Here is a 15,084-nt window from a genome sequence, read left to right on the forward strand (position 1 = left end):
ATAATTACACACCAAAGGGAAAGTACACTCACCGTCCAGAGTAAATAGGCACCATGTAGTTGCCTGGCAGGTTTTCTGTCTCCTCTCCTGGCAGAAGGTTCCGCTTGGCTCTCTTTGGTTGGGGGCTCAACTTGGCTGAATAATCTTCTAATAGCAAGCTGGAATCTGTAAGTCTGAAATAAGACTCCTAACATTAGCCAGAACACAAAGTGCACTGAAGATATCCCAAGGGTTGACAAAGCAGGGGGTGAGGAGGCATAGCTTAGGGGACTTTTCCTAGACTCTTAGGTCTCTAATATTATTATCTTTTCCCTTTAAAAATGAATTAGAGTTAGAAAGATTACAGAGATGTAAATGTACTCTAGACAGATACTAAGAGAAAAAAGTGGTTTCATGGCTTTTTTTCCCCTCTAAAATTTCAAGGGAAAAAGAGGAAGATGTTGGTATTTTCAAGTAGCTTTTGTGGATAAAGTAGTGTTTGAAATGTAGGCAATCTATGTAAAGGTCTTCCTTCCTTCCTTCCTTCCTCCCTTCCTTCCTTTCTTTCCTCCCTCTCTCCCTCCTTGCCTCCCTCCCTCCCTTCCTTCCTTCCTTTGTGCAGCATTGGGACACAAACCCAAGGCCTTGTAGGCAAGAATATAAATGGTTTTGATGCATTTTGTATCCAAGTCCTCTTAGAATATAATGGGAAATGTACAGTTCTCCAAACATCCTGAGCTATTCTGATGCAGAGCCCTAGGTTCTCACTGTGAGACCTTTCCACACTTAACCGCAGGCATATTCCAGCAGTTGAGGAAACCCTGAACTCATCAAACAAGCTTTCATTACATGGACATTTGGTGTTGGGTGATACAGTGTGATAAAGAATTCTTGGGCCAGTTCTATTTGACTATGCACACTGCAGCAAATGTGTGTAAGGAAGTAGTTCATGTTTGAATAATGAAAAACTTCACTGGAGAGGTGAGAAACAGTAGAAACTGTAAAAATTAACAAAACAAAAAATTAGCCTTAACCTATATAGTGGCTGAGTTTAATAATGTATATTTTTAATGCAGATAGTTTCATGAACTCGAATGCATACTACCAGGAGCCCATGTATAGACTGAAGACTGAAAATTCCCTGGTTTCTATGCTGAGGAAGGATGTCAACAACAGGAGACTGTGTCGGAACTCTCTGTACTTAACTTTTTCCTGTAGACTTGAACTATTCTAAAATAAAGTAATATTATTAGAGGCCCTAGTCTAGAGAATTCTTAAAAGGAAACTGAAGCCTGTGAGTGGTATCTCTTGGGAAATATCAAGCTTTCCAGTTAAAATTATTCAAGCCTTGGCTACTGCTTAATGTTTAAAAGACCCTTGGAGATGCTGGTTAGAGGGCTATACTATTAAGAGCACTTATTGCTCTTTCAGAAGACTGGGGTTCAGTTCCCAAAAATGGCTCACCACCATCTGTAACTCCAGTTCGGATAATCCAATGCCTTCTGGCATCTGAGGGCACCTACATGCATGTAGTGCATATAGACTTATGCAGGTGTGTGCACAATTTGTGCACATACATACACTTACACACACATGCACACACACACACGTGAGATAAATAATCTTTTTTAACATGTAGAAAAGCTAAGACAATTGTCTATATCAAAAGCAGAACCATGGACCAAACATACACACAGATAAAATGGGTAACGCAAGAAAGTAAATAGTACTGTACAAAACTAAAAGGGTCAAAGATTTATAGAGTGCACAGAGGCCCAGTTTCTGAGCAGACATGAAGCACACATGCACAAATGAGTGTGTGTATCTTGTTTATTAAAACTGTGTTGCGTGTGCAGGCTGGGCTACTGCCATTGGTCCTCTGGTGTGGTCACATGGAAGTGGCACACTCTGCTACCCAGAGTAATAGCTAGCTCATTTCTATGGAATAGCACTGAAGCTAAAGGTTAGAACCTTGAAGTGGAGCTTGTGGATTGCTTACCAATTGGAAGCCAGGCTGAAATTTGTCCCTGGCTAACTGTTCCAGCAAAAGGACTGCATTTTATATCCCAGGACACAAAGTACAGTCTGTGCTTACGCAGGTCTAAGTTTAAAGTGATACTTGCCTCCACCTCTTTACTCCATTACTATACAAAATAAACCATGAGGTCAAGAGTATTGCTTCCTTTATTATTTTGAGAAAGTGAAATTTTCTCATTATTCTTCTATTTTTACTCTTTTATTGTCTTTGTTTCTACAATCAAATTTTTGCAAACTAATTTTTCAATGTTGTATTCTAGTAGAAGTTGTGATATTCCATTATTTTTGTTTGTTCCTTTTTTCCTGTAAGACAAATATTTTAAATAATGAACGTATTATATAGGACAAACCACAAATGAGATTGTCCCATTCTCACAGGTAAATCAGAGCAGCTGATTTTTATTGATTTTTATTGAGTTCTACATTTTTCTTTGCTCCCTTCCCTGCTTCTCCCCTCCCCTTCAACCCTCTGCCAAGGTCCCCATGCTCCCAGTTTACTCAGGAGATCTTGTCTCTTTCTACTTCCCACGTAGATTAGATTTATGTAAGTCTCTCTTAGGGTCCTCTTTGTGCCACCACAACTAGCTAAGTTATTGTTTCTTACAGAGTGTGTGAAGTAGATGTCACATCACCATCTAAATAGATGACTTAGTAGGGTCAAGTTATTTACTGATGGATTGACTATGATAGTTCAGTTCCTGCTGGCCCAGGATCATGGCGGCTCTCCTACTTCTTCCTCCCAAATGCTGAGGTTACAGATGTGTGCAGCTATGTCCAGCTTCCAAATTATTTATTGAAGTTAGAAAACAAAATTAGGAACACAATGTTTTGAAGAACCATGTAATAATCTGTGTAATTATTTGAATAGAATAGCAGTCTATTTTGTTGTGACCCATGAAACCAAAGTCTAAAGTTTTACACTACAAATCCTAGAAGAGTTCAGTAAAGTATGTAGACTTTAAACTTCTTTGACTCTAAAACCTAAATACGAGTTTATTCATTTCTTGTGATTTTAGCTGTATCTAAATTTTGGTAATAACCCTTCTCTAATCCCTCAGTTTCTGAGTAAAGCTGACATACATAGTGGTGTGTAGGTATTTTACCTATTAAAATTGTGCTGGTTATTCTTTATGTACAAACTTCGATCATGAAATTTCCTGGGTTCTTGAATCTTAATTGATCAAATAAATCATACTAAATGTGTGCCCATGCATCTGTCTGTGGCTGTATCTAGGTTTATCTTTTTGCACTTGGCTATTATTATGTCATCTGCTCTGTTAATAGGTCTACATTTGATAGATTTTAAATAAATCTCCTGCTATGTATATTATCACATCTATGGCCAGTGGTACCATGGAGAAGGAATGGAATCAAAGGCCAGAAACCACTCTCTGGAAATCTTCTAGAAATCCAGAATTAGGCTGACCTATGCGTCTAATTAAAATACTGAACAGATAAAAGTATAGCCTTCACACAGATGTGCTGGCACACACCTGTAATCCTGGCAGTTGTAGTCTTCACACCAGGTGTGCTAACACTCACACCTGTAATTCTAGCAGGTGGGAAACAGAGGCAGGAGGATTAGCGCAGGTTTGAGGTCTACATAGCATGCTCTGGGATGCAAAGGCTACAGACTGAGACTCTGTCTCAACAAACAAAAGTATGTTCCCTCAGTTGGACCACAACAGGATAATACTTAGCAGGAAAAGTATTTATAAAACTCTAGAGCTTTACAGTATCTCAGGGACACTTATTTAATAGGGTCTTCTCATGGGTGTAGAATCCATAGAGTCATTCTTCCATGTTCGTATAGCAAGCTGGTGTTTGAACTGAGATTTGTACCCAAGCTTTCTTGATTTGCAGGTTAGTATCATTTCTACTACATCACTGGTCTCCCACTTTTGTTACAGTACACTTAATCAAGTATTAATTGATTGATTAATGTATTAATCAAATAAATAAAAAGTTTGTTAATTAAAATATTAATTCAGACATACTTTTACTCATAAATTCTCATACACACAACTATACAGTCTTACTTGATGAATTATTATGGAAAATTAAAAGACAAAATTCAAATTGGAAGATAAAAAGAAGAGGTATACCTCCCCCTATACCTTCCCAACTTATGGACTCCCCACTGTGGAGACCACAATGCCTAGAATGACTCTGATGTTGATGTTCTGTTACTGAATCGTAGCTTGGGGTTATAACATCAGCAAAGGTCAGATATAAAGTAAAATAATTATTCAACTTAAATTAAAATGTAGCTACTTAAAATTATGTTTGTGATCATCACATGACTTGTGTGAATTGTTCTGGTTTGCTGAAATGGACAGGAATGGGAATGCTCAAGGAATATGCTTTCTGAAAATACTCTGTCAAGCATTACAGAAAAGTAGTGCAATGTGGGCCTGCTTTTGTGGCCTTTGCCTCAAACTCAGCGTCAACCATCCTTATGTGCTCAGGGCTACACTGCATTCAGGCTTCTCTGTTGCCTTTCCTACTGAAGAGTGATCTTAGTTACTTTTCGATCCTCAGCGAAATATGCTGATTGACTGATGTGGAATCGAGATTCCAATTCCTGTAATCATATCGTACTATATGTCTTGACAGCTGAAGAGCTACTAAAATGAGCAATGCAGGCACCTGAGAGATGCTCAGTTGATAAAGTACTCGCCGTGCCAGGATGAGGACCTGCATTTAATCCCCAAAACCCATGTTAAAAAGCTAAGTGCAATGATGTGTTTTTCTCATTCCAGTCCTGCGGTGGCAGAGACAGAGGATCCGTAAACTCACTGGCCAGTCAGCCTAAACCAATTGGCAAGCTCCTGACCAATGAGGCACTCTTTCCCCAAAGAACCAAGATGGAGAGCACCTGAGAGCAACACTGGAGACTGACCTCTAGCCTCAACTTGCATCCACATCTGTGCACTCCTACACACACACACACCACTGCAGAAGCGGGAGTCCCACTACTGAGGTTAGTTGTTCATTTATTCCTCTAGTCAAAAGGCAAGGATAAAACATAACATATCAAGACTCAGCTCTGAAGTCCAAGGAATACATTACATTAGAGAAGTGGTTCTTCATTTAAGAAATGAATCTCTTTTTAAAAGTTGTATACAGTTATTTATTGTGTTATATGGAAGTTAGAGTCCACTTGTGGGAAGACTGAAACAGGAGGATCATGGGTTTAAGGCCTGCCTGCGTAACTTAGTGACCCCATCTCAAAATAAAAGAAGGCTAGAGGATATACCGTGGAGACAGAAGGTTTGCCCAGAATGAAATGAAACTTTCAATGCTGTAATATATATATACTATTATAAGTAGATTAAAATAAGCACAAGAGAAAGGGTGACAAAACAAAAATTCAAGAAGAAACAGAAACCAGAGCAGAAACAGATAATGTCAGTGAAGAGACCCCCAAAGGAAACTCTGAAAAAAATGTTAGTAGCTTAATCATGAAAAGAAAAAATAAGTTATTAAAACCAAGAATGAAAGTGGACACATTATAGCCAGGCCCACAACACTAAGAGACTCCTAGGAAAGCAGTGTAGACGTCAGCGCACCAGACTACTAAGATGTAATGGAATCATTCCTGTGAAGACCAAACTGATCAAAACTATCTCCAGAAGAAATGTAAAACTATAAATGACCAAAGTCAAGAAATTAAATTAATAATCTAAACTATTCTCAGACAACTAGGTGGTTTATATTTATAGATCCTATCAAATATTTAAAGAAGAAATGGTAATGATGACTTTCATATTTTTTAAAAAATATGTTAAAATAGCACTGTCCAATTCATCCTGTAAGGACAGTATTTTCTGATCAAGACATCAAGATAAATTAACGTAGTGAAAATGACAATCTTACCAAAAGCAATCTACAGATTCAATGCAATGTCCATCAAAATCCCAGCAAAATCTTCACAGACCTCGAAAGAACAATACTCAACTTCATGTGGAAAGGCAAAAAAACCCAGGATAGCCGAAACAATCCTGTACAATAAAAGAACTTCTGGAGGCATCACAATCCCTGACTTCAAACTCTACTACAGAGCTACAGTACTGAAAACAGCCTGGTATTGCCATAAAAACAGACAGGAGGACTAATGGAACCAAAACAAAGACCCAGATATCAGTCCACACACCTAGGAACATGGGGACCATAGGAGAGGGTAGAAGGGGAGAGGAGAGGAATGGAGGGGCGCAGAGAAAAATGTATAGCTCAATCAAAACAATTTAAAAAATACATCAAGATATGGCTACAGCCCAGTATTTTTTTATGAACATAGATGTACAAACAAGTTCGCAAATCATTAAAAAAAACTGCATCTGGGGCTGGAGAGACAGTGCAATGGTTAATGGTACTAGGTACTGGGTACCCCAACATGGTGGCACATGACCATCTATAATTCCAGTTCCAGGAGATCCAACATGCTCTTCTGGCTTCCTTGGGTACCAGGCATGTACTTGATATACATACAGAGAAGCAGTCACACACACATACACACAAAAAATAAATAATAATTTAAAAAAATTAATCTAGTAAGTGCCAGACATGGTGGCACATGCCTGCAATCCCAGATCCCAAAAGCCAGAGGCAGGAAGGTCTCTATGACTTCAAAGTTTGGTCTAGTTTGCTCCAGGTCAGTCAAGGTTGCATAGTGATCCCATGTGTTAAAAAACAAACAAACTGGGCTGGAGAGATGGCTCAGCAGTTAAGAGCACTGACTGTTCTTCCAGAGGACCTGAGTTCAATTCCCAGCAACCACATGGTGGCTCACAACCATCTGTAATGAGATCTGGCACCTTCTTCTGGCCTGAAGGCATACATGGAGGCAGACTGTTGTATACATAATAAATAAATAAAATCTTAAAAAAAACAAAAAACAAAACAAAACAAAAAAACAAACCAAAAGAATGTTTGTTTCAACCTCCAGTCCTTAAAATCTGAGTATAATAGGATATAAAGCCAAGTGAAGTGATGTGAACCCTGTCATTCAAGGTTGATTTACTTCAACAGAATAAAAACAAAACTCACATTATCATCTAATATAGTTGTAAAAAGAAAAGAGGATTGGACAAAATTTAGTGTTCATGCATGTTAAAAAAGAAATCTCTCAGCAGGAGCTGGAGATATGGTTCAGTAGTTAACGCTTGTCCCTGCGAGGACCAAGGATCAGGTCCCAGCAAACTGGCAGCAGCTAACAACTGTCTTTTAACTCCTTTTTCAGGGGGTGATTTGTCCTCCATGGGCTCCTGCATGCATGAGGTACACTTACATATACTCAAGCACGCATAACAAAAAAGTAAAATTTTTTAAGATCTCTCAACAAAATGGAACAAGAAAGGAACTTCCTTACCCCAATGAAAATGTTTGGTTCTATCTATATGAAAAGTCCATAGCTAATATACTTAACGCTTCTTTTCTTGTCCCTTTTCTTGGGTTCCAAGGACTAAACTCAGGTTCGCGGGCTGGCTTTGCAGCAGTGAACACCTTCACCTGCGAGCACCTCACTGGTTTTCTAACAGTTCTGCTGTGGGATGATGCTCTTGTGCCCCGTAAAGATGTATCACTTGTATTGCTTTAATAATATGCTGAGGCCGGGCGGTGGTGGCGCACGCCTTTAACCCCAGCACTCGGGAGGCAGAGGCAGGAGGATCTCTGAGTTCGAGGCCAGCCTGGTCTACAAGAGCTAGTTCCAGGACAGGCTCTAGAAACTACAGGGAAACCCTGTCTCGAAAAACCAAAAAAAAAAAATATATATATATATGCTGATTGGCCAGTAGTCAGGCAGGAAGTACAGGTGGGGCAACCACACTAGGAGAATTCTGGGAAGAGGAGATGCTCTGTTTGCAGTTACCACCCAGATGCAGAGGAAGCAAGATGAGAATGCTGCACAGAGAAAAGAACGATTGTGGGATCAGCAAGGACAGAAACTTCCACCTACACAGTTCTTTTGTTGTAGCTGGGTTTTGTGGATGTGGGAAGGGGTGTTGTTGTTTGTTTGGGTTGGGTTTTGGGTTTGTTTGGTTGATTTTTGTTTTGTTTTGTTTTTCCAAGATAGGGCTTCTCTGTGTAGCCCTGGCTGTCCTGAAATTCACTCTGTAGGCCTAGTTGTTCTGGAACTCCGAGAGATTCGCCTGTCTCTGCCTCCCAAGTGTTGGGACTAAAGATATGAGCCACTACACTCAGCCTGGCCCATTTTAAAGCAAGAATGGGAGAGCTTGCTCCATGTATTCTAGGCAGAAAACAACAGAATCAAGAGATGCCTTGAGCCGAAATTTTCTGTCCTTGTACAAGTCACACTGACACACCCCAACTCACAATGTAGATGATACTGTAGTTGACTAGAGAGGGCATCACTTCCTCATTCCCAGAGAGTTCTGGGAAAAGGTCAAACCTGTTGAAACAGTTCCCTCAGGCTTCCCCACTGCCTGGTCAGCAGGAAGGTGCTGACAGACTTAACATTTCACCCCAGGCATGGGGATCAAACTCAAGTCAGCAGGTTTGGTGAAAGAACCTTTACCCACTGAGCCATACTGCCAACCATCTTCTGGTACCCAAAAAAAGATGTCCTATTATTTCCTGCTTAAGTGGAACAGCAGGAAAGTCCGAGATACAGAACCCGGGCTTGAGATGTGGCTCAGGCCGTGCAGCATTTACTGTGAGAGCATGGGGATGTGAGGTGGATCCAGCGCTCGTGGAAAGAGCTGAGTGTCATGACCATGGGGACCATGATTTCAGCCCTGGAGGACTTGCCGTCCCATTAATCCAGCCGACCTCTCCAGAACCTGGGTCAGTGAGCGTGCTTGTCTCTGAACTGTGGGAAGAGACAGAGGAGGGCACCAGACACTGCCCTCCAGCCTCCATGTGTGCGTGCACACGCAATGCATGAAAAAAACACACATACAGAGCCCTTGCACTCCCCTTTGATAACTATTGTTGATACCGCTGTCACACAAAACATCAATTTTGCCATTCTGACAGGGTTGGTACTGTTCTTAGGGTCTTTTTTCCTCAGCGTAACCATGAACTAAAGGCATTTTATGTGTTTTGTAACATAGTCAGTAACCAATCTGTACCACAGCCACACCGACTCCAAGCAAGACTCACTGACTCCAAGCAAACCACCTTGACTCCAAGCAAGACTCCCTGAGGTCAGCCAAGCCTTGAGCACATCTAAATCTCTGTACTTTCCACTTTAACACTGGACATCTAACTACAAAGTAGAGGGTAAAAATAGACCTAGCCTAGCGTTTACATACGCTGCAGAGGAACCCAATTCCAATGCAGAGGCCTTTATCAGTGACACTGTTCACAATCAGAAGACATAGCTCATTCAGTAGGAAAATAATCCTTTCCTTTTGAATAAACTTAAAAACAACCTGAAGAAACTATAAAGATTCTAAGCCTGCATCTGTTACTCCTAGTTCTAAAAACGAAAGACTGAAATGCCTCCAAGGTTATGTGAGGCTTCTTTCTCTCCTACATTCAGGATGTGAAGGGGGAAAGATGGCACTGGTATTTTCTCTCCACATATGCACTATTTCTAGCTCATCTCGTTCCCACCAAGAATCTTGAACTCTATCTTCGTTGAACATAGCAAGCCATTAATAAACACTAACCTACACACAGAGAAGGAACAAGTGATGTGACACATGATTACAGTTTGGTTCCTGTGTAAATTTTGTCTAAGGCTCCATAGCAGAGTTCCCTCATGCTCTCCAAAAATCCAGTTCAATTACTAATGTTTGAGATGACATATCAAATTATAAATAAATAGGGATAGGGCTGGAGAGATGGCTCAGTGGTTAAGAGCATTGCCTGCTCTTCCAAAGGTCCTGAGTTCAATTCCCGGCAACCACATGGTGGCTCACAGCCACCTGTAATGAAGTCTGGTGCCCTCTTCTGGCCTGCAGACATACACACAGACAGAAAACTGTATACATAATAAATAAATAAATAAATATTTTAAAAAAAATAGGGATACTGCATAGCATCTAAATAAACCATTTAAAATTAAAATGGTCTGAGCATCAAAGTTTGCAGTGAAGCTAAAGAAATAAAATCATTTGAAAATATAAATGTAGAACATCCTATCAATTCTTCCTGGTTGGTAAAATGAAATAAATACATAAGAATATAGCTCATAACTTCATGATCATAACAACACCATCCTCTGCAGACCCGGAGCAGACGATCCAGGAGGACGGATATTTAACATCTTTCACTCCACAGCAGCTGCTTTCCTAAATGTGGTCATTGAGCCTAGCTGTGGAACATTCCTCCAGAGAACAAGCTGATGCTGGCACACACACATGTGGTGTGAATTCCTCCCGACTTTCCTTTGGGAGGTGATTCATTTGAAATAAGTGCTACAAGAAATAGATTCTCCTCAGCGACAATATTTCCATTTTTGCAGCCAACATAAGCTCCTTCTGAGTACCCCAAGGCAGAGTGTGACCTATGAAAGTGAGACGGCAAAGGGATCGTGTTCCATTCCACGTGGAATTTCAGAGTGCTGCCATCGCGCATTCCAGGTAAGCCCTGGCAGACTCTGCTGTTACTGAACCTGTCAGACGCTCCCTCGAGGTCACTGTCACTAACGTGAAGCTGTAGAACAGGGACTTAGGAATTTCTGCCTTCTCCACATCGACTCACACGAGCCACTGAGTTATTTCTCCAGTAACTTTTGTATGCCCTGAGAGAGACACTTTTTCCAGTCGCCTTGATATATATTTTATATTTAAACTTTGGAGGCCTTAATATATTCCATTTATTATGAAAAATGCCACCTAAGCCTTGTGCCTTGGAGAAGCGTATTAGAGGCAGCAGGTGGTTAGAAGCCACACAGCCCAGAAATGTCTACATTTTAAAAATTAGTAATGTTTTCTATAGACTATAAATAGACTTACTTTAAAAATTTTGTATATCTTGCATGTCTTTTTTTTAGTTCCCATAAAATGTTTTATTAAGAGTAGTAAAATACAGCCTGGTCTACAGAGAGAGATCCAGGACAGGCTCCAAAGCTACAGAGAAACACTGTCTCGAAAAATCAGAGAGAGAGAGAGAGAGAGAGAGAGACAGAGAGAGAGAGACAAAGAGAGACAGAGAGAGAGAGACAGAGAGACAGAGAGAGAGACAGAGACAGAGAGAGAGAGAGACAAAGAGAGACAGAGAGAGAGAGACACAGAGAGACAGAGAGAGAGACAGAGACAGAGAGAGAGAGACACAGAGAGACAGAGAGAGAGAGAGAGAGAGAGAGAGAGAGAGAGAGAGAGAGAGAGAGAGAGAGAGAGAGAGAGAGAGAAATAGTCAGGTAGTGGTGGTGCATGCCTTTAATGCTAGCACTTGGGAGGCAGAGGCGGGTGGATCTCTGTGAGTTCAAGGCCAGCCTGGTCTACAAAGCGAGTTCCAGGACTGCCAGGGCTGCTACAAAACAAAAAAAGAGTAGTAAAATAAAAATCGTCTCAGACTGAGGAAACAAACATCTACCCAACACAGTGGGCTCGATGAGCAAACACAGCTCAAGTCAACTGCAGAAATATGGGATTTGCCCCAGAGAAGCTTCCATGGTACAACATCACGGCAACCCCCTTCTCAGAGGGACTGCAGACTCACTGTAACACTTCTGCTTAGCATCCAAAGTGATCACTGAGTTTGCGGTCTGGAACCCTGAGATGTGCTGAAGGTTTTGCTGAGGGTGGGGGAAATGCAGAATGAGTAGCAGAGGAAGGGAGTTACAAACACCAGCTAAGACCCTACGTGACAAGCTGCAGAACCAAAGATTAAAACTGACAGGAGTGTTTCTGTCATGTTTTGATAAGAAAGTGTTTGTACATATATATGTGTTTTCTTTCCTCAATTTCTTTTTTTCCCTTTTTTTAATTAAGACTTTTTAATACTATATTTTTTTCATTTTACATAGCTATCCCTGTTCCCACTCCCACCCCTCCTCCCGGCTTCTCAATTTCATTATCATGTAATGTTACATGATAACGTGATGCATAAGTACAACATCAACTAAGAGAAAACTAGTGGTTATCATATTTAGGTTTGAGATACTAAAAGAATATCCCTCAAGGAACATTGTTACCAATTCTAAAATTTTTCAAAAATTTATAATGCATTTGCAGTTGTTCAAGGGATAGTTATATCATGTTAGGCATAATTATTACCTGGTTAAATATACAATACATTTGCAATTGTATATGGAATAGTTATATCATGCTAGGTATAATTATGACCTAGCTATTGTTTTCATGTTAAAATTAAGCATGACATAAGGAGATACGATTGGGTGTCAAGTTGACAAGGGGTGGACTGTGATGACTATCCTTGGTTGTCAACTTGACCACATCTATCTAGAATTAACTAAAACCCAAAAGGTTGGGTACACTTGTGAAGGGTTTTTTCTTAATTAAAACCATTCAAAATGGTAAGAACCACTTTTAATCCAGACCTTTTGAGGTGAGAAGATACATCGTTAATCTAGGCCACACTTTCTGCTGGCAGCCTATATAAAGAACGTGGAAGAAGAAAGCTTGCTCTCTTTGCTTGCTTGCGCTCACTCTCACTGGTAGGTCTATACTTGCATTAAAGGCTACTTTTTCAGGATTTGGGCATATTCTGAAGACCAGATGAGACATCCAGCCTTGTTGACTGAACAACTACTGGATTCTTGGATGTTCCATTGGTAGACAGCCATTGTTGGACTATCTGGACCACAGCCTGTAAGCCATTCTAATAAATCCCATATGTATCTGTCTGTGTGTGTAATATATATAATATATATATATATATATATTACTATATATTATATATCTTCATTCTACCAGTTCTGCTCCTCTGGGGAGCCCTGACTAATACTAATTCTATACTGATGAGAATGGAATATCTGGGGCTGGAGAGTTAGATTAACAGTCAAGAGCACTACTCCTTTTCAGAGGATTCAGGTTCTGTTCCTAACTCTCACATTGTGTGTCTCACACCAACACATAAAACTCCAGTTCCAGGGGCTCTGGCACCCTCTTCTGGTCTCTGTGGGCACCTACATGCAAGCGGTACACATAAACTCCTGCCATCACACACACATACACTGAAATAAATTAGTATCTCTTAAAAGAAGGAAACTTCCCGCTCTCACCTGGAAGACCTCAGTCAGGAAAGCAGCCTTAACTCCCACCCCAGGCAAAGAGATCCAAATGGGAACTTTCTAATATAACCATTCATATTTATGCTAACTTTACTGTTCTCAAGGAAGCAAGAGTCAGGGTTTGCATCACAGAGCAGACCTTCACCTGAGATTTACTCTTCCTAGCATCCCACGTGACCTTCTGTTTGGAGGTAGAGTCTCCTCACTGTGTGTGGTCAGTGATCTAATTTGACCCAATGCATACTTGTTCCTATCGTTCTCAGGCTCACCCAGAGAAGGCCGTGCTTTGTATAGAATATTCCAGATCGAGAAAATACTTGTTGCTTGAATAATAACTCAGGACTTGGGGCACTGGTTTTCCAATTTTGAAAAATTCCAATGCATCTCTGCTGTAGATTAGCTCCCTGGCGCCTGTGAATTTTATATTCTGTACTGGCTTTTAATCTAAGCCGAAACACTATGAGCGCCAAGAGACCTGCTGAGTATCAAAGTGTTTCCTGGCCCTGTGGCTGCCAGAGTAACCAAAACTTCCTTGCTTCTAGAAATAACACCACAGTGGATGACTCAAGTGAGACTCTCCAGTGAGACTCAGAACTCCATGAATTTCAAACAGACAATAAAAGGGGAAAGGTACGACACAGTGCTGGGGTCTCCCTCCACACCTGGAATAACAGGGTTATCATATTTAAGACAGGAGATATGACTTTTAAGAGCATGTGCCCGAGATTGGAGGCTGCTCCTGACTTACCCGTGGGAATAGCCATAATCATAAGCTGAGGCTGTCTTCCGGCTGACGTCAGTCCCTCGAGAGAACTGGGACGCTCCAAGACTGTAGGCCTGAGCAGCCTGCTCCTGGGAGGAGACCGCTGACACTTGACTAAGAGCCTCTGACTCCCGGCGGTGTGCGGTGGAAGAGCGGCTGCTGTAGGCGGTGGAGCCATGGGTGTAGATGGCCGAGCGCTTCTTCTCCTGCTGGTAATGGCTCATGGTGGTGCGAAGGTCCTTGTTCCGGTAACTGAGGTCATAGTGCTGGTGGGACTTCTGATAAAAAGGCAAAGCCATCATGTGCCCTTGAGAGGAGGGGGCAACCTGCAAGAGAACAGTTCTTTTTTTTTAATATTTATTTATTTATTATTTATTTATTTATTATGTATACAATATTCTGTGTGTATGCCTGCAGGCCAGAAGAGGGCACCAGACCTCATTACAGATGATTGTGAGCCACCATGTGGTTGCTGGGAATTGAACTCAGGACCTTTGGAAGAGCAGGCAATGCTCTTAACCTCTGAGCCATCTCTCTAGCCCAAGAGAACAGTTCTTGATTGAACAATCCCCAAGGACAATTCATCTCGGCCAGTGTAGGAAAATGCGGATTGCAATGGTTCTGAGAAGTGAACAGGAAAGACCGTAAGTTCAGCTTAGCTGGACACTCACAAACCCCTCCCTGCCATCATGTGTTCTTTTCTTGCTTGCTTAGGACAGTTAAACAATTAACAAAGTTTCCTCTCTGGCTACTGTGTTTTTCTCTCAAACATTCTGTAGTGCCTATTTCTAATTTTCTTTTTAATTATTTTATTTATCCATTTTTTAATTTCATTTTATACTCAACCACAGTTCTCCTTCCCACTCCCCTTACCTTCCCCCAGCTTCTTCCCCCATCCACTGCTCCCAATGGGTAAGGGCTCCTATAGGGAGTCAAGGAAGTCTGGTACATTAAGTTGGGGCAGGACCAAGCCCCTCCCCTGTGCATTAAGGCTGAGCATGGCATCCCACCATGCTGCTGTAGGCGGTGGAGCCATGGGTGTAGAATGGACTCCAAGAAGCTAACTCATGCACCAGGGACAGATCCTGGTCCTATGCCAAGGGTCCCTCAGCTAGACCCAGTTTCACCACTGTGTGCT

The 15,084-nt window shown here is 41.2% G+C and overlaps 1 protein-coding gene and 1 long non-coding RNA gene across 8 annotated transcripts in view; one reads left to right on the top strand and one right to left on the bottom strand.

Moving 5' to 3' along the window:
- The window catches only part of Myom1 (myomesin 1), a 135,089-nt gene that overhangs the window by 99,617 nt on the left and 20,388 nt on the right, over positions 1–15,084 (bottom strand). For all 5 annotated transcript variants that reach the window (XM_038315278.1, XM_042054271.1, XM_042054270.1 and 2 more), the window contains 2 exons: positions 13,932–14,272; positions 33–173 (listed from right to left, as the gene is read on the bottom strand). In XM_038315278.1, coding sequence (XP_038171206.1) covers positions 33–173; positions 13,932–14,272 — 482 coding nt within the window. The remainder of the gene's footprint in view (positions 1–32; positions 174–13,931; positions 14,273–15,084) is intronic.
- LOC119803851 lies at positions 33–14,625 on the top strand. Of its 3 annotated transcripts, XR_005283752.1 has the most exons (6): positions 33–167; positions 4,779–4,999; positions 9,097–9,185; positions 10,451–10,568; positions 12,644–12,761; positions 13,726–14,625. It is a non-coding gene; the product is annotated as an uncharacterized LOC119803851 (long non-coding RNA). The 3 variants fall into 3 exon arrangements; XR_005283751.1 differs by lacking the exon at positions 13,726–14,625 and having other exon boundaries at positions 12,644–12,784; XR_005283753.1 differs by lacking the exons at positions 9,097–9,185; positions 13,726–14,625 and having other exon boundaries at positions 12,644–12,784.

The sequence above is a fragment of the Arvicola amphibius genome, chromosome 18, assembly GCF_903992535.2.
Source record: "Arvicola amphibius chromosome 18, mArvAmp1.2, whole genome shotgun sequence".
NCBI lineage: Eukaryota > Metazoa > Chordata > Mammalia > Rodentia > Cricetidae > Arvicola > Arvicola amphibius.